The sequence below is a fragment of the Theropithecus gelada genome, chromosome 1 (genome assembly GCF_003255815.1).
Source record: "Theropithecus gelada isolate Dixy chromosome 1, Tgel_1.0, whole genome shotgun sequence".
NCBI classification, from domain to species: Eukaryota; Metazoa; Chordata; class Mammalia; order Primates; family Cercopithecidae; genus Theropithecus; species Theropithecus gelada.
The window spans coordinates 773,622-801,621 of record NC_037668.1 but is presented as its reverse complement, the minus strand read 5'-3'; the positions used below and the strand labels follow the sequence as shown (position 1 = coordinate 801,621).

Below are 28,000 nucleotides of genomic sequence, written 5' to 3'. Positions count from 1 at the left end.
GTTTCTGCACTGAAAATTCCAAGGGTCAATCCTCAGTCTTCATTTTCTGAAACCCACTACAGCAGCGTGTGACGCAGGTGCTTATTTCTGCCTTTCTGAGGCCATTTCTTCATTTGGTTTTCAGGACAGGACTCTGCTTTGCTTTCCTCCTCCGATCACACTCATGGTTTCTTTGCTCCTTCTTCTTCCCAGTCTCCCTGACCTCTAACACGCTGGGGTGTCCCCACCTCAGTCTCTGGTCCTTTTCCATTTCTACTCGTTCCCTCCAGTTATTTATTCAAGTCTGATGGCTTTAATTACTACCTGTATGCGAATGATGTAATAATTTCCACACTTCTATCTCCTGCCCAGATCTCCCTACTGGACTCTAGTTGATCTATCCAATTGCCTACTTGACATGCCCCGCTGGATGTTAAATAGGGATCTCAAATTTAAAATGTCTGACACCCAAACTCCCAACTTGTTATCTCATCTCAACAAATGAAAGTGCCATTTGTCCAGTTACTCAGGTTCAAAACCTTGGATTACTGAAATAGCCTTTTATCTAATTATTTGTGCCCCTGTCCCCTTTGTTACTCCTACAGATTGTCTATTCCCTATCCAGCAGCCACAAGTCAGACAATTTTACTTCTCTGTTCAAAACTTCCAATAGCTTTTCCATCTCACTCAGAGTGTGAGTGGCAGTCCTTTTTATAATGGCCACAAGACTCCTTATCATCTGACCTCATCTCCTGTCACCCGCCTCTTTATTCACCCTGCTTTAGACCTGCTGCTCTCCAGGCAGCTACTTGAACATGCCAAGAACACTTCTCCCTCAAGGTCTCTGTCCTCGTTTCCTCTACCTCAAATACTCTTTCCCCTAATGCCGGTGTGACTTGCTTCCCACCTCCTTCAGGTCTCTACTCAAATATCATCTTTACCAGGGGGGCCTCCCTTGACTATTATATATGGAATAGCGACACTTCTCTTCACCATGGCCCTCCCATCCTTTTTCTCCAAAGTGCTTATGACCATCGGTGTATTATGTATTTACTTGTTAGCTTATTGTCCATTTTCCTCTTAGAATATAAGCTCCAGGATGGCAAGGACTTAACCTATTTTGTTCATTGCGGTTTCTCTAGTATCTAGAATATGGCTTAACACCTGGTAAGGCATTTGATAGGTATTTACTGAAGAAATGAGTATGTTCACAGAAGCTGTATTAAAAATTTTTGTTTATATAATTTTACCCAAAACCTGAAGATGATAAAAGACCTATAGCATTAATAATTTAGAGTATGGAGAATTCATTTGGTAATAGGTAAACATAACTTCTAAGAGGGTCAGGTCAGTCTCCCATGGAAGAAACTATCTCTTAACTGGTATTTTCCCATAAGCACTACAAAATATTAATGTAAACATTTAAACAAATAAATCTTTCTTATACTTTTAGATACATAATCCACTTATTGGGTATCAACTTACGTTTTAAAACATGGGTCACCAGACATCAGTTGCATACTGATCAAAACCTAAACATAAAACAAGAAACATCATGATTATAAAAAATTATAAAATGCTTCCTTCACAGCACCTAGTCCGATATTTTCTATTGGGAAAGCATTAACTAAAATGATTGTTGAATTGGGTTATATCCATGGGAGGCTAAGGCAGGAGGATTGTTTGAGCCCAGGAGTTTCAGGTTATAGTGAGCTATGGTCATGCCACTGTACTCCAGCCTGCGCAACAGAGCAAGACCCTGTCTCTATTAAAAAAAAAAAAAAAAAAGAAGTGGGTTATATTCAATATTAAATTACTGCTCCATATAGATTAAAATAATTTTTAACATTCAAAACCTCAAAACTGCAAAAATCAGAACGGAAATAATGGAAACAAATAGCAATAATAATTCATCAGTAATAATCCTGTGGGTATGTGGCCATGCTAATCTATCTGTCTTTACTCCCAAATTCCTGTGGTGCCTAAGTGTCTGGTAATGTTTTCCTTCAAGTTGCCACGTTGATGTTTCAAGGGATGCTGGCTGGTGGCTTCTAAGGGTAAAAAGCTTCTGGCCTTTGTTCCAGCTTTAGATCAGAATTCAAAGTTTTTTTTTTTTTTTTTTTTAAATTCTTGAGATAAGGTCTTGCTCTGTCACCCAGGCTGAAGTGCAGTGGTGCTATCACAGATCACTGCAGTCTTAAACTCCTGGGCTCATGATCTTCCTGTCTCAGCCTTCTGAGTAGCTGGGACTATAGGTACATGCCATACCTGGTGAATTCTTTTTTTTTTTTTCCTTTGTAGAGATGGGGTCTTGCTTATGTTGTCCAAGCTGATCTTGAACTCCTGGCCTCAAGTGATCCTACCACCTTGGCCTCCCAAAGTGCTAGGATTATAGGTGTGAGCCACTGTGCCCAGTCAGGATTTAAAACTTTTCTAATACTTTCTAAGATGCTGCTATTCTCTAGTTGCTGACTACCTTTAACAGTCAGTCATAGGACCTCTTTATGTTCTTATGGGAATAATAATGATAATGGTAATAGTAACAGCAACATTAACAACAATCATGATTTGAGAATTCATTATGTGCCAGGCATAAGCTATGTGTTTAATATGCATTATTTCCTTTAATTTTCAGTATTCCTATGAGAGAACAATATTTTCATTTTAACCTCAGGAGATTAAGTGATATTTTAAAAACCAGATAACTAGTAAAGGGCAGAGCTGAGATGTGATCCCAGGGCTGCACATAGCAAAATTCATAGTCTTAATGAATAAAATGATATGTACATTGTTGTATGTTCTCCAGTTAATGGCTGACATGTATCTTATATAAACTTATTTCATTCCTATCTCCTCACCCCAGCACCTCCATGACTATTCTTTTTCTCTTTAAATGGCAAATCTATCCTACTGCACTGATTTCCTCATCATCTCTTCTTTCATAGAACCCTGAGGTCTGCTTTCCAACTCCATCAAAACTGCACTGTTGAATATCATGGATGTCTCAGAAAGGAGATGGAGGTGGCACATACAGATTTTAAGGAACTGAATAGTGAAGTAGAACAGAGATGTGAGACAGTAGTTGGAGAAGATGAGAGATTAATTTTTGTCCTTTTTTAAAATAAATATGGGAGATAGTGGAGCTGTTTCTTTATATGTTGATGAGGATGGTTCATTCGAGGTAGAGATGATGAGAAGAGGGGATAATCTAAGGGGTAAAGCTCTTGGTTAGGCAAACTTTGGATTCCAGAAGCCAAGAGGAAGGACTGACTTCTAATAGGAGAGGGGACATGCCATCCATTGTAACAGGAGACAAAAAGGATAAGGCAGGAGAGGCAGGTAAAGTCTGTGATGGGAAGATGAGGGAATTTGAGTTTAATGGCTTCTGTTTTCTCAACAGGATAAGGCAAGGCCAGTATCTGAGAGCAGGAATAGTATGTTGGGATACGAGGAGAAAAAAGGTATGAGATAGAATATCTAAAATTGAGAAAGGAAGCATATGAAGGAAGTAGAGTATGACTGCCAGATGGTAGTGAGCACGGCTTCAGTAATGACAGCTAGTCTGGTTGTGTGATTCTCTTCAGCAATGCTCGGCATGCAAGGATAGATATTTAATAGCTGAGTTCAACAAAAGTTGGGGATTATTCAGACAATGCAGGGAGACAGGGACAGAGGAGCCAGGAGTATTTTTTTTTTTTTTTTAAATGGGGTTCTCACTATGTTGCCCAGATTGGTCTTGAACTCCTGGCCTTATGGACCATGAAATTTAAGCTGGATAAAGAGGGAAGTGGAAGCAAGTCAGGGCTGATGGACAGTGGGAAAGTGGTAAGGTTAAAGACAGCTAAGTGAGACTAAGAGGACTGGAAATAGATAGTGTAGGAGGAAGAAAACTTTAAATTGAAATTTTTAGGGGGGTGAAGTTTCTAGGAGTAAAAAGGTCTAGACTCTAGAGTGTGACCATGGGAGTAGGAACTGAGATGATGAGGAGGAAAATATTGCCGGAGATAGGGAGTTTAAGGAACTGAGAAGCCTTAGACTCATAGATGATCAGCTATCAGGAAAAAAAATACAGATAAGATAGTCCACAAGGCTAGCTCGCCCACACAGATGGTGAAGCCACGGAAAAATGATGACCTGAGAAGAGATATAGAGAAAGACTGTGAGCCATGAGCTAAGTCATCAATGGATAGGAGCAAGAAGGTACCTAAGGGGTCAGGAGATGGCAGAGATTAGGAAAGGAGAGAGTGTTATGACTGAATGGTGTAATCTTCAAAAAGTATGTTTTTTTTTTGTAGGACAAAGTGGGAGAGATGGTGTGGAAGGATGAATGGGAAGCCAGAAGGAAACTACTCCGTGAGTTGGCTCTTAGGAATGTGAGGGTCTGAAATTAAAAAGTTATTTCAATTTCCAACGAAAACACTGTCATTCAGAGAAGAATTATCCATCTTTTCATATAAGAAATAAGACCCCTGACCAGGCAGCAGAAGATATGCGCTGTGGTCCCAGCTCTGCCACTGACTACTTTTGTGAGATACTTTAGTCTCAGCTCTTCATCTATAAAATGTGAATAACAATCTATCCTCATCTGTCTAACCCTGTTCATCTCATGGAGATATGGGCAAGTGCTTTGAAAACTTCTTAGAGTTATAAAACCACAAAGCTATATAATCAACATGATGTGTACAGAAGTTTATACTGTGATACTTTTCTAATTTCTTCCTTGTCTTCTGAACATTTTCCTTCCCATATCAACTCGCTGTCCCACCTTTCTTTCCAGCTGCTAAATTCGTGTGAGGGTTACAAAAACCATTTTATGCATTGGACTGGCTATAATAACCATTTTACACATTTTCATATGTGCAGAGCTTAAGATATGCTGCAAAAAAGTTTGAAAATTGTAGAATATAAGGTAATTCTTTGCTTCACTAACTTCTGAACACCCTGTTTTTATTCAGAATTATTTTCCTTCCTTATTAGATAACTTACCATCATGGGGTAACCTAACTGAAACACTGCAAAAGGTTTATCTAATGGAGTTTCCTAGGTGCAAAGTACTTTACAAATATTTTCTCAATTAATCTCATTTAATACTACAATTAACTCTATGAAGTATACATTCGCACTCATTACTAGAGTACATGGCTCCTGATGGTACTCGGAAAAAGCCGGGCAGATGCCCAGAAGTGGGTTCCATCTGTCACTTCACTAGTTTACAAGAGAACCCAGTGGCTTCTATGTACCTATCACAGCTGCTCTGTAAATCACCTTATGGGAGCTACAAACATTTTAAGGTATTCATTAATTCATCATGCTCCTTCCTCCCAATGAACTCTTATGTTGTAGTGGTGTATGTATTCTCTGAATGCTCAAAATATTAAAGAAAAACACCTTAGGACCATGAAGGTGAACATTTGTTACTTTTCACTGCTTTTGTGACTTAGATGGGGTTTTTCCTTAGGTGATGAATACTTCAGTGGTATGGTCAGTTTATCATATCAGCATTGATTCACATCTTGTCCTTTACAATATATACATACGCTTATTTAAAGGCAGATAATCTTATTTCTTGACAAGTTAATCCTGAAACGTGCTTACTTTAAGAATGGAATTATCCTGTCTTGTATTTTTGGTATCATAGCCTTCCAGTAAACAGCGGCGAGTGGTATTTCCTGATCCAGCAAACTCTGCCAGGTTTAGATCTGCAAAGCCCAGCTATGAAAAGAAAGAGAATTATATTAATAGACTATCTAGTAGGCTTCTATCACATGCTCCTTAAAATAAATATTCAACCCATACCCTAGGACAGGTTTTCTCCAACTTCATTTATTTGTAATTTTTGACAACTTAATACCTGTTCTATTATTTGCTTTGTGTTTTTAAATTGGTTCACCTTTTATATGAATTTATTTATTTATTCTTGTCTTCAGCAAAAGGATCTCTGAAATCAGAATTGATGCAGTAAATATATTTTTTCTATATACATTAAAAAAATATATTACTGTTAAAGTAAAAATAATGTATATCAAACAGCTAAAATCATTGCAAGTAATGGTATTCACACCACCCTGTGGGAAATACTAGCAAACCAAGAGTGATAATTTGCATACACATAGAAAAGAATGATTAGACTCTCCTCTCCCTATTCTGGGTCAGGCTCTATGCCAAGTTAACCACTGGTGAAGGCAGATAGTTGCAGGTTATTAAGTTTTCACTCCCCATGCAAGAACTGGAGTGACTTAAGTGAATCACTTATTTTCTTTGGTACCAGTGTCTTCTTGCTGATTATCCTTGAACTGAATCTCTCTTTATGAAACCTAATTCATCCCTTTCTCAGAGCTCTGCCCCACATCAACCCTCTCCGCTGCTGTGCAGAAGTTCAGCTCAAACCTGTTCCTTCTTGTTATTACTGCCCAGGTTCAGTCCCCATTTTCTGCAGCTGCCAAAGGTTGCCGTATAGTCTTTCCTCTGATGTTGCTCAACCCTGTTTCTCATTTCCATGTGGTATAACAAATCAACCCCATTTTATCATTATATCATTTTGTGAGCAAGCTAAGTCTACATGACTAAGTGTGGTCTTTTTATTAACAACAAAAAATGAATTGAGTTGCAATTTATTAAGCATGTTTCCATAAATATACAACAAAAAGTATTATACATTTCACAGTATTATACATTTCAAAAACTGCTGTGATTCTAAGTTGTTTGCCTTAGGGTTTTAAAACACACACTGGGCACATATAAATCACATTTGAGATGAATATTTTAATTGCAGGCTGGAGCATTATTTTAACACCTTTTAATTGATACAAAAAGAATGAAGAATAAGAACCCAGAGAGCAGTCGAAGGACCACAAACCCCAAATGCAGTAAGTCAAACACACATCAAGCAGCACTAATACCCACCTAATTCACACATGGTTACTCTAGTCTTATTGCCTCTCTCTCTTTTTTTTTTTTTTTTTTGAGACAGAGTCTCACTCTGTCGCCCAGGCTAGAGTGCAGTGGCATGATCTTGGTTCACTGCAAGCTCTGCCTCCCGGGTTCAAGCCATTCTCCTGCCTCAGCCTCCCGAGTAGCTGGGACTACAGGCGCCCGCCACCATGCCTGGCTTTTTTTTTTTTTTTGTATTTTCCATGCCCGGCTAATTTTTTATTTTTGTATTTTCAGTAGAGACAGGATTTCAGCATGTTAGCCAGGATGGTCTCGATTTCCTGACCTCGTGATCCACCCGCCTTAGCCTCCCAAAGTGCTGGGATTACAGGCGTGAGCCACTGCGCCCAGCTGTCTTATTGCCTCTCTTGGAGGGGCAAAAGATCAGCAGAAAAAGCCTGGATATGTCCAGGACAAAGCCATATCCAACCGGGCATGTGAAGACTCACATGACTGATCACACATTATCAGTGCACCCTATTTCATACATTATCCTTCTCCTTGACCCTCCAACACTGCTTTCTCATCCTTACTTTCTGCTGATGACCTTACTGCCTATTTCAATCAGAAAATTAAAGCAATCAAAAGAGCACTTAACTTCCATAAGCTTTTACTGCCAGTGACATCCACTCACCTACCTGCATCTGTGCCCACATACTTGCTTTCCCACTTACAGTACTGTCTGAGGCCAACCACTCTCCTCTTGCCCACTCAAGTTAATCACTTCAGTTATTCTTTCTGCTCTTGTGCATTCTAAAATTTCCCTACTCTGCTGGATCGTTCCCAAAAGCACACAAACATGCTGGATTTTCTCCTACTTTAATGAACAAAAGAAAACAAAACAAAACCTCACCCTACATCTCTCTCCAGGCTATTGAACCATTTTTTTTCTGGCCCTCTTTACAGCAAAACTTCTTGTAAGAGGTTTTTTTTTTTTTAAATTTTATTTTAAGTTCCAGGATACATGTGTAGGACATGCATGTTTGTCACATAGTTTGCCATGGTGATTTACTGCACCTATCAACCCATTGCCTAGGTATTAAGCCTAGCATGCAATAACTATTTTTCCTGATGCTCTTGCTCCCCCCCGCCCCCTCCCGACAGGCCCCAGTGTGTGCTAATCCCCTCCCTGTGTCCACGTGATCACATTTGTTCAGCTTGCACTTATAAGTGAGAATATGCAGTATTTGGTTTTCTGTTCCTGCATAAGTTTGCTGAGGATAATGGATTCCAGCTCCATCAATGTCCCTGAAAAGGACATGATCTTGTTCCTCTTGAAAGAGTTTTCTCTGCAGTCTCCTATTGCTCCGTGCCTGGCTACCTGACCAACTTCATTTCCTCCTTTTCCTCATTTACTCTGGCAGCCACAATGTCCTGTTTCTTGAAAATGCCAAGATCACTTCAAGGCCTTTAGCACTTACTGTTCTTTTGCTGGAAATGCTGTCTCTCAGATTTTCTTATAGCTTTCTCCTTTACTCCATTCAGGTCAATGTTCAAAAGTCATCTCTCTAAAGGGGCCTTCCCTGACCATCCTATATCACATCCCTCTTCCCTCCCTTAACCTGTAGTTACCACCTTCCTCCCCTTACCTGCTCTATTTTTCTCCTTAGTAGTTATCATCACATCACGTACACACATATTTCATATTTGCTTATTGTCTGTCCTTCCAACGACCCCTGTTCCCATTAGCACGTAAGCTTCACAAATGCAGGGGTTTTTGTCTGTCTTGTTCACTGCTGTATCTCCAGTACTTAGAACAGTACCAAGAACAGTGTCTGGCACTTAATACATATTTGTTGAATAAAAGAATAGCCCATTGGCTTACCATCTACTGTTGTAATGTTGTTATATTACACTGTCGATAAGTTAAAAAAGGGGAGAATCTGATCAGTGCTTCTTAGGCCTGCATGTTTATGTTCCCCCAAAATTCCTATGTTGAAACCCTAACCCCCGAAAGGGTGGTATTAGGTGGCAAGGCCTATGAGAGGTAATTAGGTCACAAGAGTGGAGTCCTCAAGAATGGATTAATGCCCTTTTAAAAAGACACAAGAGAGCTTGCTTCCTTTTTCTCTGCTCTCTGCCATTTGAGGACACCACGAGATGACAGACATCTGCAAAGCAGAAAGCAGGCCCTCACCAGACTGGATCCACCAGCACCTTGATCTTGGACTTCCCAGCCTCCAGAACTGTGGGAAATAAATGTTGTTTAAATCACCTAATCTATGGTAATCTGCTATAGCATCCCAAACTAACTAAGACAGCCCCTATTAAGAAAGTATATTAAAAGGTGGGGCATGTCAATGTGATATTTCAGGCTAACAGTTACTAATGAGTGAAGTCAATATTATCAAGCATCTTTTATATGACAGGCCCAGTTGTAGACACTGGGAAACAGTGATGAATAGGACATCTACTCTGCTTTCAAAGAGCTTACATTCTAGTGAAGAACCAGAAAGTCTATGTTTCCTTACGACTTTTTCTTTGGCTTCACTAACTGTCTCATGAAATGGCATACATACATAAACACTAGCTGTATTTGTCACAGATATTAATTCATTCATGAAATAATCTTCAGCATCTACATTTCAGGTAATATGGAAGTCATTCCTACTCTTACAGTTTAATAGGGGAGGACAGAAAAGTGAACAGATTCCTTAATGCAGTGTGAAAGTACTGTGATAGAGGGAGACAGTTACAAGAAACAGAGGAAAAGAAAAGTTCTTAGTGGGGATGGATGACTAAGCTAAGTCTTTAATGATACATGAGTTGACAGGACAAGAGGAGGGAGAAATATAAAAATGGTAGGAAAAGACATCAAGTTACAAAGCAAAAGGATAAGATAGCATGGGATACTCCAGGAGGTTTGTGAGGGTGGTATGTGTGAGGCATAAGGATGAGTGTATGAGTGTGTGTGTGTGTGTGTTCATGTGCAGATGACAGTAGAGATGACAAGGTGTGTCTCACATGCCAGGTTAAGAAATTTTCATTTTCCTTTATAAGCAATGAATAGCTGCTAAAGGACTAAAAATGGGGGAATGATATGATCACGTTTTAATTTTAGAAAGATGACTTTGGCAATAATATGGAGGATGGAGGGAGATAACAGAGAGACTAGACAGAAGGCCAGTGCAGGCTGTAAATAAAAAATAAGGAAGGCATAACCTGAGGCAGTGGCCCTGGGAATGGAGAGAAGGTATGGTTTCAAGACCTTTTTAGAGGGAAAAAATGAAGAGGACAGGTCAACTACAGCAGACCTTGTTGTCTGCCTAGCCCAGAATCAATGCCCTCCTATTCCTTGATAGCAAAGCCTTGATTTATTTTTAATTAGTTAATTAATTAATTATTTACTGAGACAGGGTCTCACCATGTTGTCCAGGATGGTCATGAATGCCTGGGCTCAAGTGATCCTCCCACCATGGCCTTCCAAAGTGCTGGGATTACAGGCATGAGCCACCACGCCCAGTCACAAAACCCTGGTTTTATTCAGGTGTCCAGTCTCAGTTCATCCATGTGTACAAGGAAGGAAACCCAAACCCTAGCTCATTGTTAGACTGTGATTAGTTTAAGCTAACCATGGCAATCCATTCCGATTGCCCACAACCAGTTTAGGGTGGGCGTATAATCCAGTTCCAGCCAATGAAAGGTATGGGTAAACCCTCTGAGGGTCATCTAGAAAATGTTTCCTCACTCAAAAAAATGTAATACAGGGAGAAGCAGCTGGATTTTTGTCATATGTGAATGTGTTGACTTAAAATTAAGCAGCCAGCCAGCTGGTGTCCAGAAGGGGAGCTGGCCAAGAACAAAGTCGTCACACAGAGAATGGCAGAATGGAAAGAGAAAAATAATGACTTCTTGATGATGTTCTTCAGTCAGCGGATTGACCAGTTCTGGAGCAAGTCTATCTCACATCTTCTTGTTTTGTAATACTAAAAAAATCTCTAGTTGAGGAAGGTTTTCTATTACTTTAACAAAGAACATCCTGGCACTGCAACCAACTAGATTTAGGGTGTTCAGTAAATATGGAGGTTAAAACTAATGTACAGGGGCCAGGCAAGGTGGTTAATGCCTGTAATCTCAGCACTTCGGGAGGCCAAGGCAGGAGGAATCACTTAAGGCCAGGAGTTCGAGACCAGCCTGGGTAACATAGCAAGACCCCATGTCTACAAAAATAAAAAACAAAATTTAAAAAGTTAGGGAAAAAAAAGACTAGTGTACAATCTCTCAGTTCAGGTGACTGGATTGATGGAGGTACCATTCACAGAGACTGGAAGTAAAAAAGGACTATGTGAGTTTTTGGTAATGTTATTACTAAATCCTTCTAGTCAGCAAACAGGTGAGCACATCCACTAGTAATTCCACAGAGCTAGCAAAAGTAAAAACCAGCAGTACTTATCATGTATACACAGAGTGCTAAGACAGCAAAAAGGACAGGTCCTCTTACAGTGGGGGGAGGTGGGCCTGGCCACACTTCCCAGGTGAGATCCTTTGAATTATCACATGCTATGGCTTAATGCAAAGCAGAGATCATCCTCTAGAGCAGGGAGGCTGAATCTAAAGAATAATATCCCATAATCAGCATTTAGAAAGATTATGCCTATAATTTACTGTTAGATCCAACTGTTCAATCTCCAAGTTGCTTTATATAAAAAGAGACAAGCTTGAACAGATATTAGAAGAGTAAACAATTTAATTTTTAAGCCTATAAATAGCAATAAGCAACATTACACGTTCCAAAGCAGTTAAAGAACATCTGCTTACCTTTGCATAAGCTTTTCCACCTTTTAATTCCTGCCAAAGACATAAAATACTGTAAGGATATCATATAATAAAAGATTTAAAAATAAATATGTCAAATAATTCTGAAGTAGACATATATATGCTGGAAAATATCATAGACAGTAAAATTCCGATGATCTTAAATCCAACTATTTAAGACTCCCACAAGCCCCCCAAATGACCAGAATTTTTATTTAGCATTTCACTTTAATCTAAATGAGACAAATGGTGGAACATAAGCTAATATTTTATCTATTTGCTGAAGAAGAAATGGTCAAAAAGTGTTGTGGACTCACTGCAAAAACCTGAATCACCAAAGAAAGGTTAAATTATTTACTCAGTTAAGCATACTAATATGGTATAGAAAGATTTCAATAGGACTTGAAACCACCCCCCAGGGACAACTAGTTTTTATGAATCACTGAAGAGATACTCTATGCATGTAAAAGTGTACATTTAGTATAGTACAAACCCTCTTACCTAAGGTGAACAAGGTTGACCAAAGTGAAAATAATAAAAAAAGATACGTGTCTTTTTTAACTTAAAATATGTCACTGTACATAAATTTGTCAAATCTTTAGACTTGTTTTCGTACAGCTGTGAGAATTAAGTGTAAAACACTCAGGACAATACCTAGCACATGGTATGTGTTTGTATACATGTCTTTGTCATTATTAGGGCCAAACTCCCCACTCCCTACCTACTTTTAAAAATGCATCTGCTGGATGGTGTTGTCTCATCTTTTTTGCATAAATCAGATACATAATGCATTATCTATCATTTCCATCTTTCAAGCGGTGAATACAAATATGTTAAGGAACAATCTATGATAAACTCTATTATCATTCATGAATATTTGCTGTTCCTCCCCTTCCCTGCTTCACTGATTTCAGGTGTGGCCATGCTACTACATCTACCCCATTATGAATGATCGCATTTTCATTAGGTGACTGTCATATTCTTTAATAGAGCCTTTCCTTAAGAAAACAAAATTTTCTCCAGATGATCCTTGTTTCTGCTAGCTAATTCTTTTATTTGCTCCCCTCTATAGCCAAACTCATCAAAAGACTTATCTATATTTGCTATATCCTACACTCTATTCAACCCACTCCAATTGGGCTTTCATCCTTATTTTCCCTCTGCAATAGTTCTTTTTCATTTTTTATTTATTTTATTTCTTAGAGACAGGGTCTCTCTCTGTCAACCAGGCTGGAGTGCAGTGGGATGACCATAGCTCAGTGAAACCTCAAACTCTTGGGCTCAGGAGATCCTCCCACCTCAGCCTTCTGAGTAGCTAAGCCTACAGGTGCATGCCACCCCACCCAGCTAATTTTTTTTTGGAGAGATGGGGTCTTGCCATGTTGCCTAGTTTTGTCTCAAACTTCTGGTCTTAAGCAGTCCTCATTCCTCGGCCTCCCAAATTGCTGGGATTATAGGTGTGATTATAGGTGTGCTCAGCCCTTTGTAATAGCTCTTAAGATTACCAATGATCTTCATTTTGTTAAAGCCAAAGGCTCCCGGTCTCCATCTTATTCAACATCTCAGCGGTAGGTGACAGGCTTGGCCACTCTACCTCCTTTGCTGCATCATTTTCTTTGCTAAACTTCCACAGTACCACAATTGCCTGGTTTTAATCCTACCTCGTTGGCAACTCCTCACTCTCGTTTGCTGGACCTATTCCTTCACCCAACCTCTGTAGAAAGAATGCTAGTCATATCCCAATGATCCATTTCCCCCCACTCCATAGTAACAGAATCCTCTATTTTTAGTTGGATATCTGGCTGCACAATAATGACCATTTATATGTTGTAACTCTATGTCAAAACATAAGCACTTCTCCCTTCAACTTTCAAAAAACACCTAAGTGGTCTCTGTGATTCATCTAACACAGCAGCAAAAGTGATCTTACAGAAGATGATGTCTCTCCTTATTAAAATCCTCCAATACTTCCAATTATAATTAGATGTAAACTTTTCATAAGGCCCGGCCTGATCTAGTGCATCCAATCCCACTACCAAGAACTTTGCCTCTCTGTTTCCCACGCCGCAGCTAGGCTGGTCTTGTCATTTAAACATGCCAGACTTGCTGTTTACACTGCATAGGGTTCACAGTACTTCTGAATCTGTGGTTTGATATCTTTGATCAGTTTTAGAAGATTCTCAGTCACACTCACTTGTCTCTCCTCCTAGGGCTTATACAGTTAGACCTTTCTACTGTCTCCTACATGTCTTACCTTCTTTCTTGTGTATTCCACCCTTGTTCTCTCTGTGATTTCGCCTGAATATTTTCTTCTTATTTTCCAATTTACCAATGCTCTCTTCAGTTATGGTAAACCTGCTGTTAAATCCATCTGTTGAAGTTTTATTCATTTACTTAGCTTTAAATTTTAGTTAATGTACTTTTCAGTTTTAGAATTTGCTTTTTTTTTTTAAACAATTTTAGCTCTCTGATGAAATTCTCCATCTTGTTCACTAATTATAGTTATTGTAAACGTTTGTCTTTGATCTTTCCAAAATCTGTATCTTCCATAGGTCGCTTTTTATCATATACTCTTCCTTTTGATTTTTGGTCAAGTAGTCATGTCTCTTTATATGCTTGATAACTGTGTATGAAAACTTGAAGAAATAATTTGAGGTTCAGAGTGATAGGAGAAGGCATACATTTGCTTTTGGCAAGTAGTAAGGAAGAGGCAGATCACCTTCATCTAAGAAGGGATTGAGCTGACTGGAGGCTGGGTTTCAGTCTTTGTAAGGCTGATCTGTATGTGTTACACTCTTCCTAGTAGGTTGAAACTCTTAGAGAGTGAGTCCCAACTGAAAACCTGAGGTGTTTACCAAGGCCCCTCCTCCCTGGTGGTCCCCAGATTCCAGTTTTTGTTCCTTTAGACCTGTAAGATTGCTGCAATCTCAACTTAGTGTCTTCACTGCTCATTCTTTTGTGCGCAGCTTCTTTGCCGCTACTTGCAAATCAAAAAATGCTTTGAGGGTAAAAGCAATGCCAAATGTCAGGCTTATCTTTATGCTTCCCTTCCCTATGGATTCTAAGCCCCTCAAGTCCTGACTACCTCAGTAGCTTCCGATGCCTTCAAGCAGCTGTTTTGGATATTCTGTCTAGCTTTTCTAATAGTTTTTAGAGGGAGCGGTGGTCTGCAACAAGCTAGTCCATTAATTTCAGAAGTATTAAAATAATCTCCATGTTTATTATACTGTACGGCCTGGTATGGGTTGAATTATGTCCCCTGTCTCCCTAATCCAAAAAAAGACATGAAGTCCTTACTTCAGAATGTTACCTTGTTTGGAAGTACGGTCTTTTTTTTTTTTTTTTTTTTTGAGACAGGGTATGGCTCTGTCATCCAGGCTGGAGTACAGTGGCATGACCACGGCTCACTGCAGCCTTCTGGGCTCAGGTGATCCTCCCACCTCTGCCTCACAAGTAGCAGGGACTACAAGTGCGTGCCACCACACCTGATTAAGTTTTGTATTCTTTGTGGAGATGGGATTTCTCCATGTGACCCAGGCTGGTCTTGAAATCCTGGGCTCAAGCAATCTGCCTGCCTCAGCCTCCCAAACTTCAAGGATTACAGGTGTGAGCCACCATGCCTGGCCAGAAATAGGGTCTTCATACAGGTACTCAAGTTAAAATGAGGTCCTAATCCGGTATGACTGGTATCCTTATAAAAACAGGAAATTTTGACAGAGAAACAGACATGCACAGAAGGAAAATGATGTGAAGACACAAAGGGAGAAAACAATCATGTGAATGGAATAATGTATCCACAAGTCAAGGAATGAATGCCTGAGGCTGCTGGACGTTAGGCAAGAGGTGTGAGTTTCTCCCCCAGCACCTCCAGAGGGAGCATGGCCCTGCTGACACCTTGACTTTGAACTTCTGTTGTCCATAACTCAGACAATAAGTTTCTGTTGTTTAAAGCCACCCAGAGTGTGCTATTTAGTTATAGCAGTCCTAGGAAACTAATACAGGGACTTCTTGCTTTCAGGTCCTACTCCTTTAGAATGGCCTTTCCCTAGACCTTTACATGGTTGCCTCTTCTTCAAATGTTCTTTCAGAGAAGTCTTCATTGACTCCTGCCTCAGTTCTCTAAAATAATCTCCTTTGCCCAAGCTATTCTCCATTACTGAATTATTTCCTACACATAAAACTTATCATGAGCTCAAATAATCTTATTTGGCTACATGTTTATGGTCTCTGTCTTTCCTATCACACCTCCCCCAACTCCATCCAGAAAGTAAAGTCCTTGGGGGCAGAAACTCATTCCAGTTCACCACTGTCCTCTCAGTGCCTGCAATAGTACCATTGGCTGGTCACTGATTGCTTCCCTGTGTCCTAGGCAACAGAGTGCACTATCAAACTTTTTTATTTTTGTCAACTTTATAGGTAAAAAATGGTTATCTAATTTGTAGTTTTAATTTGTGTCAGATTCAGCATATTTTTATGTTTAAAAGCTATTTATAGTTTTTTGTGAAGTGTTTATTCTGCCCCTTGCCTATTTTTTTAAAGGGTTGTTGATTTTTAAAATTAATTTATTTGAAGGTGCTCTTTCTATACTAAGGAAAGTCGTCCTTTGTCACAATTTGTGACTATTTTCCCCTAATTTAAGACTTTGTTTATGTTATATTTTGCAATGCATAAAGTGTTTATATGGTTGAGTTTACTAATTTTTCTTTTATGGCTTCTTTTATATAATACTTAAAATATTATTTAGTATATCATATTAAGTATTTCATATAATACTTAAAATACCATGGCAATGGTATTCTGATACATAAGGACGCAGAACTGGCGTCCTTCTGGCGTGGAAAACAGCAAGCCCAGAGACTCTTGCTTTCATTCTAAATCCTTCTTCTCTATTTAATTTTTGACCATTATATGTATTATTTTGGTAAGTAAAACATATGCATACATACAAAAATACACACACACACAAAGTTGAACCATATGAAATTACCATTTTTTTTAGATTATTGGTAATTTGCTTCAACCTAACACTGAGAAAGACAATATACAGGAAAGAAAACAAACTTGGAATCAGAAAACTCTGTTTGAGTCTCTACTTTGCCGTTTATTAACTATGTAAATTTGGGCAAGTAACTTCTCTGAGCGCTGGTTTTCCTGAAAATGGAGAAAATAACACCTAATTTCAGGGTTACTGGATATATTACACATAAAGTTCCCAGAACAATGCCTAATAAAAACTAGGTATTTAACAAATAGTGGATATAGATATATATAGTCCCCAAACTAATACAAATAAGACTAATACTTATATGTATAGTGAGATGAAGATTCTTGAATAATAATTGTAATTTATAACCTCAGATTCTTCATCATATTTGCCACGGTATTTTAATTACTACAGCAAGTGTGAAGTGAAACTGCATATATAGTTCTAATGAAAAAGATAAAGCAGAGCTAAACAAAGCAAGCTAGAGACTATGGAACTAATTATGGTTCCTGAAAGGGAAGAAATAATAGGCTATTTTTATACCTTCCTCACAGACACTCTGTAGATACAAGGATCTAGGATGCCTGTGGCAGCACTTGCACTCATTTTGCACATAAATGAGAACTTCTTTCTCCAGCGAACACAGTTTGCTTGTACCACCTCCCTGAAGGAAAGAAAAAAAGAGCCAATTAATTAACTATTATTGGTGACATGTTAAAAAACACACCCATACTTTCACTCAAGTCTAACATGCAAAAGTAATGTGCTAAAAGCCAGTATTTGTAAATAGTGTAACAGGAAGGAAGCAAATTCCTAACAATGTGATCTGAAAATCTTTGGAAGGTTTTAATTATCCACAGGAAGCTGGAAAAAAAGTGAATTTACTTTATCAATTCAATCAATATATATTAGGCTACATCATTCATTCATTCAACACATAATGTACATTTACTTTATATGTTGCGCATGTGGTATGTGTTTAAAACATAAAGATGAGGACAGAGTTCCTGACCTTGTAGGGCTTATATTCATAGTTAATGCAAGAGGCATAAATATGAACAAATGCTTATTCTAAGAATAAGTAAATCCTTATTTTAAGAGGAACTACTGTCATAGTTTTACTCCAGCCATAACAGCAAGAACAGTTACCATTTATTGAGAGGTTACCATATGCTATGAAACCTCCCAATAACCTTGTGAAGTAGCTGGCATTTTCTTGACTTTATTTATTTATTTATTTATTTATTTATTTATTTATTTATTTATTTTGAGACGGAATCTTGCTTTGTCACCCAGACTGGAGTGCAGTGATGTGATCTCCACTCACTGCAACCTCTGCCTCCTGGATTCAAGCTATTATCCTGCCTCACTCAGCCTCCTGAGTAGCTGGGATTATAGGTGCCTGCCACCACGCCAGGCTAATTTCTTTTTGTGTTTTTAAGAGACGGAGTTTGGCCATGTTGTCCAGGCTGGTCTCAAACTCCTGACCTCAGGTAATCCACCTGCCTTGGCCTCCCAAAGTGCTGAGATTATAGGTGTGAGCCTCATCACTTTAAAGATAAGGAAAATGAAGTGTGATGAGAGAAGTGAACTCAAGGTCGTTTAAGTAGGAGGTGGTACAGAAGAACTGGCATTCAAACCAGGCCTGTTTAACTCTAAAGCCCACTTGTCCACAAAGGAAAATCTGTATTTTTCCACAACTTTGCTCTTTCAAGCTCCCAGGCCTTTGTACATACTGTTCTCTCTGCTATCGTGTGTAGGTATTGGGGTAGGGGGTGCTCAGCCTAAGAAAAGGAAAACCATTCCTCTAACATAGGAAGGAGAAAAAGATAATGGATGAAATAAAGAGAAAACTAGAGAAAGCAGCAAAAGAGAATGGCAAGAGAGCCCAGGTTGAATAGTTTTGATTTTCTTAGGGGAGTAATAAGTAATGTCTATGGAGTGACAGGACTGGGAGGTGAGTTGAAAATTTAGATAAAGGCTTAGAAACAGGAAAACCGCTGTGGTGAATGTGACAGGCAGTCAAACTTATAGCTGCCTCAGGGAATAAAATAGATTTTAATTAGGCTCTATCAGTTATTTTTTGTTGTTGTTGTTGTTTTTGAGACAGGGTCTCACTCTGTCACCCAGGCTGGAGTGCAGTGGTGTGGTCACAACTCACTGCAGCCTTGACCTCTCAGGTCAAAGAGATCTTCCCACCTCAGCCTCCCAAGTAGCTGGGACCATAGGCATGCACCACTAAACTCGACTAATTTTTGTAATTTTTGGTAAAGATGGGTCTTCCTATGTTATCCAGGCTGGTCTCAAACTCCTGGGCTCAAGCGATCCTCCTGGCTCAGCCTCCCAAAGTGCTAGGATTACAGGTGTGAGCCACCTGGCCTGGTTTTTCTGATTTCTCCATCAATACACAGAAATCCAAGAACAGGAATTACAAAAAAACCAAACATAATTCAAAAATCAAGTATGTATTTGTGTGTCATACGTGTATGCGTGTTTACTTTTATATACTAAACAGACACGCAAATGGGAGAGGAGGGAATGCATTTTACTATCAGTTCTACTATGATAACTTTGGCCATTTTTTTCCTTAGGAACCCTTAAGTGAATTAAGGAATCATGATATGAAGAATGTATGTGTAGGTTCACAGTGGAATCTCCCTTGAAATCCAGGCAGGGTGTAATTTATTGGTACAGTCACAATGCAGGCGAGATGAGTGTTATTTGACAAAGGATGGACCTGGAGGTACTTGTCAGGCAGCTGGAGGACTCCTTGGTAAGGAGGGCAGTTGCTAACCTGTATACTCAAAAATAAATACATTAAAAAAAACCGTGAATAGTAATAAAAATAAGCAAGAAAAAAAATCCAGAATTTTTTTTTTTTTTTCTTGGACACAGAGTCTTGCTCTGTTGCCCAGGCTAGAGTGCAGTTGGTATGATCTTGGCTCACTGCACCCTCCACCTCCCGGGCGCAAGCAATTCCCATGCCTCAGCCTCCTGAATAGTAGCTAGGATTACAGGTGTGCAGCACCACACCTGGCTAATGTTTGTATTTTTGTAGAGACGGGGTTTCATCATGTTGGCCAGGCTGGTCTCAAACTCCTGGCCTCAAGCGATCTGGCCATCTCGATCTCCCAAATTGTTGGGATTACACACATGAGCCACTGTGTCCGGCCTAAAATTTTTTGTTATTGTTTCTCTCCCAACATTTCTTGGCCTCAAGACTCGCTGGAGCCATCAGCTATGGTGTCTGGTGCTCCCAACAAGGAGATATAGATAGAAACATTGATGTCCTGGACCCTTCAGGGTCCACTGAGCATCAAGGTGCTTGGTTGTTGCTGTCACTGAGACCACTGATATATGATCAGATATCAATAAATAACATTTACAATAAAACTCTTACTTTTCTTACAAAATTATATACAAATTTATAGTTAAACATGGCAGGTTAATTGCATGTATTAGCCTCTGCTCCTTCCCCAAACCTACTAAAATAAAAACAAGTAAAGGCATTATCTCACAGGCACAAAGAGAACTAGAGACAAAAATAAGTGGCCACAGACAGACAAGTGATAACTAATTTAGCATACTGAGGATATTTGAACCTTACACTGGTAATAGTAAAAGCCAAGAGTAGGAAACTTAAACAGGTTTTGAAGTCGAATGAAGGAGGGACACGGCAGAGGATTGATCAAAGCTGTTTTAGAAACAGACTGCAGACTTCTCCTTCCCTGACTCCTGCAGATGACTGAGATGTATTCCCCTGATAAGATGAAACAGAAGGATCTCTGGACAGCCTGAAGTGAGGGCAAGTATCAGAAAGAGCACAAAGAGCACAAAGGCATGCTGGCTGGGGTAATGAAAGATGACTTAATGCTGAGACTTCCAACCTTCTTCCCCTAACCTGGCTTCTCACAATGCCAGAACCAGGCACCTGTTCTTCAAGATGTGGGAAGAATATTCTCTGGGGAATCCAACCAGCCTCAAAGAAAAGATTTCATGAGACGGATGTTGAGGGTTCCCAATGACACAGCCAGCCAAATCAGCCTACAATAAAAATCTGAGATGACAAGCACCCGCCACATACACAAAGCTCCTAATCAACTTTTAGTGCTTCACAGTTAAATATGGGCAGATAAGTGAGGAAAGCCTCTTACTATGAAAGAAACCAAGATGAATAGAAAAAAAACTAACTTGGCTGGTTGCAGGGGCTCATGCCTGTATTTCCAGCACTTTGGAAGGCTAAGGTGGAAGGGTCGCTTGAGCCAGGAGTTTGAGACCAGTCTAGGCAACAACAGGAGACCCTATTTCAATAAAAAATTTAAAACTTAGCTGGGTATGGTGGCGTGCACCTGTAGTCCCAGCTACTTGAAAGGTTGAGGCAGAAGGATCACTTGAGCCCAAGAGTTCAAGGCTGTAGTGAGCCATGAGTGTGCCACACTGTACTCCAGTCTGGGTGACAGAGCAAGACTCAGTCTTAAAGAAAAAAAAAAAAAAGAAGAGAAAAATAGCAACTTGAACAAAACAGAGCCTGTGCTTGAAGAAGAAAAAAAATTCTGAGTGATATAAAAAAGAAACTGCATCTACCATACAGGAATAGGATGCTATATTTAAAAAAAAAAAAAGCATACAGGAAATTAAAGTGCTCATGGAAATCCAAACTATTGGGCTTGATATTTTGTCATTCCAGATTCACTCTACCCTTCTCTGTGGTCCAGGAGGCCAGTCTTATGAATTACATAAATCAGGCTCCCTTGCCCTCTACCTCCGATTGTGCTAAAGTGACAAACACTGCAAGGATAGAGGGCAGGAGGAGAGGGAAGCTGATGCATTTATTCTCCTGGCTCCTTCCCTGTTGGGCCATGTGAGAAACAGGTTGGTGGTTAGGGACTGTGCTTTTCCATAATATGTCTTGTAGGACTTAGACTCTAAATTATTTGTATTTATGACTTTGTTAAAATAAAAACTTCTTCAGCACAGCATTCTAAATACGGGCAGGTAATTAGAATTACAGTGTAAAACAGAGATAGAGAACTGGTTTTCATACAGCACGTGTCTTTTAATCTTAAGGGAAAAAATACACTTCCCACAATTCCACATCCTCATCTACTTACTATCACTCTGCCTTCAGGTCCAAGCTCCCTGAAGATGATGATACTAAGGATAACGATAACAGCATTTATTGAGTGCTTATTATTGAGTGCTTATTATTACGGGCCTTGTTGTAAATACACATATTAAAAATTACACATATTAACTACTAAATCCTCAAAGCGACTATATGGGGAGGGTACTACTAACTCCATTTTATAGATAAAGGAACTAAGATACACAGAAATTACGTGACTTTTCAAAGGTCACTCAGCAGGAAAGGCTGGAACTGAAATTTGAAGAACTGTCTCTACAGTATAGACATTTTCCATCTCCTCACCTCCCAGTTACTTTTCAGTCCCTCTTAATCAGGCTTCTACCCCCCACAATTCCATTGAAACTGCTCACCAGTGTGTAACTAATTGCCAAATCCAAGGGTAATTTTTTTAGTATCATACTTGACCCTTCTATAAATTCTTGCAATAGTCTTGTTCTTGCTATTTATGTGACTATTTCTTTGCAGTTTCTTGTTCCTCTGTCTCCTTAAAATGTTGATGTCCACCAAGATTCTATCCTTGGCTTTCTCATTTTTTTTTTTACTCTGATGGACTTAACTATTACACATGTACTGAGAACTTAAAAATCTAAGTCTTCAGGCTGGGCGCGGTGGCTCACGCCTGTAATCCCAGCACTTTGGGAGACCAAGGCAGGCGGATTGCTTGAGCTCAGGAGTTTGAGACTAGCCTGGGCAATATGGCGAAACCTCATCTCTACAAAAAAATATAACAATTAGTCGAGTGTGGTGGCGTACGCCTGTAGTCCCAGCTTCTCGGGCGGCTGAGGTGGGAGGACTGCTTGAGCCCAGGAGGTTGAAGCTGCAGTGAGCCGAGATTGTGCCAGTGCACTCCAGCCTGGGCAACAGAGTGAGGCTTTATCTCGAAAAACAACAACAACAAAATAAACAAAAGAAAACAAACAAACGAACAAAACTAAGTCGTCTTCTTTAGTCCTCAGATTCATATATCAACATGTTAACTGGTGAACTCACCTAGTAGTCCTAGCCTCTAGGTAAGGCTTTAGGTCTCTGACATCTGTTTATCACGGTACTTCCCAGCAGGCTAGTAAGTAAGCTAGCCGCTTGACTAGTCAAATGGTTTGCCTAGGAATGTATGTGGCAAAGACTGTCAGTTACTTATCCAATATGCAGTCTTCTTCCTTAAAAGGAGAACCCTGATTTTACTCAAACTGGCAATATGTCCAGTTAAAAGACTGCATTTTCCCGCCCTCCCTTGCAGCTACAGGGTAGGCATGGGATGGAGTACAAGCTAATGAGATATAAATGGAGGTTATTGGGTATAACTTCTGGAAAGGCAAAGTAAAGAGGGATAGTTGAAATGTACCCTTTTACCTTTTATTCTTTCTTCTGCCTGGAAAACTGTCATGATGATGATTAGATTCAACAGCCATTTTGGACCACGAGGTTATCCTCAGGAAAAGCCACGTGATGATGGTGCAGAGCCAGAAGGAAGGTGGGTCTCTAATAAACATGTAGCCCTGGACTGTCTCCCTCCAAACTCCTTTATTTATTTATTTATTTATTTATTTATTTATTTATTTATTTATTTTTTGAGACAGAGTCTCACTCTGTCACACAGGCCGAGTGCAGTGGTGCAATCTCAGCTCACTGCAAACTCCACCTCTTAGGTTCAAGCCAATTTCCTGTCTCAGTCTCCCGAGTAGCTGGGACTACAGGTGTGCGCCACCACGCCTGGCTAATTTTTTTATTTTTTGTAGAGACAGGGTTTCACCATGTTGGCCAGGCTCGTCTCAAACACCTAGGCTCAAGTGACCCACCCACCTTGGCTTCTCAAAGTGCTGGGATTACAGGTGTGAGCCACCGTGCCTGGCCAAGCCACCACACCCGGCCCAAACTTCTTAAATCTCATTATTTAAAATGCTTATTTTGGGTTTTGTTATATACAGCTGAACTAAATCCTAACTGACATAGACTAAGTCTTACCATTTCCAATAAATCTGTAAAGTTCAAATGTTATTTACCTTGTTGTAGATGGTCCATTCCAGAGTCCTGTTCCCCTCATGTAAGATTAAGTATATGGATGAAATACATTGGAACCTATTGTACATATTTTTCATGACCTGTAGAGTCCCACCCAATGAAGACACAAATAAACTCCGATTTACTTGCCGGGCAAGAAGCCCCTATCCAAACACATAGATACTGCCTCCCAAGTAGTAAACTGACAAATGTGCTAGGACTCTGAAACAGGTTCTTATGTAAGAAAGTCAAATAAGCCAAGACAAGAGATCAGGTTGGGAGGAACTAGAGCTGTGCAATGTGCACTTGTCTATTAATTACCTCATGATGTGCAAAGACTCCTTAATGGAGAAGAAACCCAGAAATGATGAAGGTGGGAAAGAGTACAGCATAACACTAATCATTTGCCAAACACAGTAAACAATAAAGATTTGTTGACCAAATGAATAACTGAAGTCATGCATGGGCCACAAATGACTGATTCCAGCTACCAATTCTTGCCTGTGTTACTTCCTAACTCTTTGTAAATTAAGCCCTTTCCTGTGTCTAGTGCCACTACAATTCAGATTCTCAATATCGTTTCCCTCAAGCATGGCAACAGTCTCCTTAATGGTCCCCGCGCAGATCTATCTTCCTCATTGCTGCCAGAGAAGTCTTTTAAAAATACAAACTTGAAAATGTCATTTCTGTTTAAAATCCTTCACTGCTTCCTCTTATAGGATTAGGTTCAACCTCCTTAATGCGGCCTCTTTATGTTAAGGCCCTGCCTGTCTTTATTCTTATCTCTTGACCCTTTCTGTCTCATACTGTTTGTCATTCCCATTTACTTCACACTGTTTCTCATTTGTATGCCTTTGTTCATGACTTTTTCTTTCCTTTTATTCCATCCACTCTCCTTTCAACTTCCTGCACTCACCAGTTTAATTCTAACTCACCTAGTTTTGCCATTACCTCCTCTAGAAATCTCTCTGCAACTCGGTGTCCCATATGACCAGGCCTGCCTTGGTTCCCTTCTCAGTGTCCTCTTTTCCTTACCCTATAGCACTGTTCTCAGGGGCAGGGTGGGGAAGAGCTGGCTGCCTCCACTTCTTCCATCATTCACTCAGTCTTCAGTGTCCCAAGACAGCGTCCTCATTTCCCTTTCTCTCTGCCTTGTTTCTGGCAGAGTCTTCTATGATTGATATATTTCAAATAAACAAATATTATAAATGAATTTTTTAAATGTATGGGCTTAGAAATTGCTGACTGTACCCTTTCTTAATAGGAACTGAAGTAGAAAGATATGTTAAGTAACCTTTATAGTTTTGTAACATCAAAATCATAGCCTTGAATTCTTAAACAATCTCTCTAAAAAAAAGTTTTGTTTGTGCAACTAAGGCAATTACTCAGACTTTTTTTGTGTGTGATAATCTTTAATGTGTACATACAGGCACATACACAGCTGTCAGAAAGCTGTCCAAACGAAATAAACAACCAAAAAAGTAGCAAAGTTAGTTTGCGACCATTTGTTATACTGATGGGTTACCATGGAAACAAACTCAGACTACTTGGCATGGGAGACAAAAGTCACATTAGTAAATGCTTTCCGTTATGTGAGTCATTAATTTCCTATGACTTTTATACAGTTGCTTAACCACTTTCCAGAAACAAAGCAACAGAATATGATTTGTGTTGATCCTGTGAAAACCCAAGCATTTCTAAGATAAAGTGATACAGCTGCTGACATAAAATAAGCAGAGGACTCAGAAGAAGATAATGTTACGATGGCCTTGTGTTTCAAAGGAGTTGAAGAAAATCTAGAAAGTCTTTAAAAAATAAAAGTAATATAAAAGCAAAATTATGGATCCATTTTTTGTGACTAATTACTGTACCAGCAAAATGCATTACTTATTCTCAGAATAACTTGCATATGTATACCCTAGGTACACATTTAAAATTATGCCATGTCTTGGTAATTCTGTGTATTTTTAACTTTTTAAAAAACAGCGATAAGAAACTGCTATGAAGAATGCAAACCGTTTGCCAGATAGTATTGCATGGAGGTTAAGAGCTTAGATCCAGAGCCAGGCTGCTTGTGTTCAAATCCTGCCTCTGCTCTCTGCCAACTGTCACTCTGGACACGTTCCTAACCTCTCTGTCTGTATTCTGCATTTCCTCCTCTGTGAAACAGGATGTAACAATACGTACAACTCATGGGAATTTGGGGAAACCAAATGAATTACTACACATAGAGTTTAGAACAGTGCCTGGCTTACAGTGTATCTCAGTAATAAATGTTGCAAGTTATTATAAAGGATGTATGTAGTCCACCTGAATTTGCCCACTAGAGTGAAATGGTCAAATTTATAAGGAAAGTTTTTTTCAATGTTAATGAAGATTTCTACTTCTTAAAAGATACAGACTCTTGAGAAAAAAGAAACCTGTGAGAACAGAGGCAAAAACAAGTATTTTAACACTCCAAGGATAAATCAGATCTACAAAATTGTAACTTTTAATTACAACACTAAGGATAAATGAACATCTCATATATCAGAGATATTTTTGGCTTGAGTAAATGGGTGAAAAGTAACATCAATTCATCGGGAAGAATTGGACACAAGAATATTTTGTTTTATTTATTTCTTATTTATTCACTCATTCATTTTGCTAGTGGGATTAGGGAGTGAGGGAAATGATAATCCAGTTTTGGACATTTTGAGGTTGAGGAGCCTGTGGGTCCCCTATTTGGAAATGTCTAGGAGGCAGACAGATACACAGACCTAGAATTCAAAGGTGGTCAGGGCTGAAAATACAAATGTAAAAGACTGGCTGCACATGATGGCTCAAACCTATAATCCTAGCTACTTGGGAGGCTGAGGTGGGAGGACTGCTTAAGCCTGGGAGTTTGAGGCAGCAGTGAGCTGTGACTGCATCACTGCACTCCAGCCTGGGTGACAGAGTGAGACCGTGTCTCAAAAAAAAAAAAAAAAAAAAAAAAAGGACAAGAGAGAGACCTCAGCATGTAAATAGTCACTGAAGCTATAGGAATGGATGAGGCCATTCAGGGACAGTGGGTAGAGGAGAAAGGGAAGAAGGCAGAGTTTGGAACTCCAAGGAACACGAACACTTAGGGTATAGGAGAAGAAGGGGTACAGGCAAAGGAGGCTAACACGTCAACAGTGGGAGAAGCAAAGGAGATTACGTTGTCACCAAAGCCAAGGGGAAAACCTTTAAAGAAAGAATTGTTGAACTATCAAATGTAGCAGACAGATCAGGTAAGATAAAGGCTTTAAAAAAATTAGCAATAAAGAATTCACTAATAACACTAGCAAGTGTAGTTTCAGTAAAAGGAGGGATGGAAGCCAGATTACTATGAGGAGTGGAGACAGGGAACACAGACATTTCAAATATTTTAGTAATAAAGTGGAGAAAATTAGGGTGGCAGCGAAATGGGGATATGCATAAAGGGAGGATTTCATTTTAACATGTAAGAAGAGACTTAAGCATGGTTTAGTGCTGATAGTAAAGAACCTGCCAGCACTAACGGTGAGGAGAAAAGATTTGAGAGGGTATGAGTAATGGTGCCAGAGGAGGTCTATCCTTGAGAATGCCAGAGAGGATGTGATCCAGGTGACAGCTAGGGGGACTGGCCCTGAACAGGAGAAGAGGCTCCTCTTCCATCATGAGGAGACAAAAAGAAAAGAGTGAGCTTTAATGCAGGGAAGTTTGTCAGCAGACAACTGTTCATTGTCAAAACTGTTCATATGAGAAATTTCATATAAAAATACAGCACTAATTGGCACACAGTAGGTCCTCAAATGAATACTTGTTTATAATCTTCTATATTACAAAAAGTCTTATAGCTTCATGCAGGGTTTTTATTCAGTGACTGACAGATGTCTTGATGAAAAATTTCATTAAAAAACATATGTCCGGCCGGGCGCGGTGGCTCAAGCCTGTAATCCCAGCACTTTGGGAGGCCGAGACGGGCGGATCACGAGGTCAGGAGATCGAGACCATCCTGGCGAACACGGTGAAACCCCGTCTCTACTAAAAAATACAAAAAACTAGCCGGGCGAGGTGGCGGGCGCCTGTGGTCCCAGCTACTTGGGAGGCTGAGGCAGGAGAATGGCGTAAGCCCGGGAGGTGGAGCTTGCAGTGAGCCGAGATCGCGCCACTGCACTCCAGCCTGGGCGACAGAGCGAGACTCCGTCTCAAAAAAAAATAAA

The 28,000-nt window shown here is 39.6% G+C and overlaps 1 protein-coding gene across 1 annotated transcript in view; it reads right to left on the bottom strand.

The window, feature by feature from the left end:
* The window catches only part of FAM102B (family with sequence similarity 102 member B), a 75,060-nt gene that overhangs the window by 21,502 nt on the left and 25,558 nt on the right, over window positions 1–28,000 (bottom strand). The window contains exons 2-5 of the mRNA XM_025365861.1: window positions 17,192–17,312; window positions 11,668–11,697; window positions 5,575–5,691; window positions 1,465–1,511 (exon numbers count right to left, since the gene is read on the bottom strand). Of these exons, the coding sequence (XP_025221646.1) occupies window positions 1,465–1,511; window positions 5,575–5,691; window positions 11,668–11,697; window positions 17,192–17,312 (315 nt within the window). The remainder of the gene's footprint in view (window positions 1–1,464; window positions 1,512–5,574; window positions 5,692–11,667; window positions 11,698–17,191; window positions 17,313–28,000) is intronic.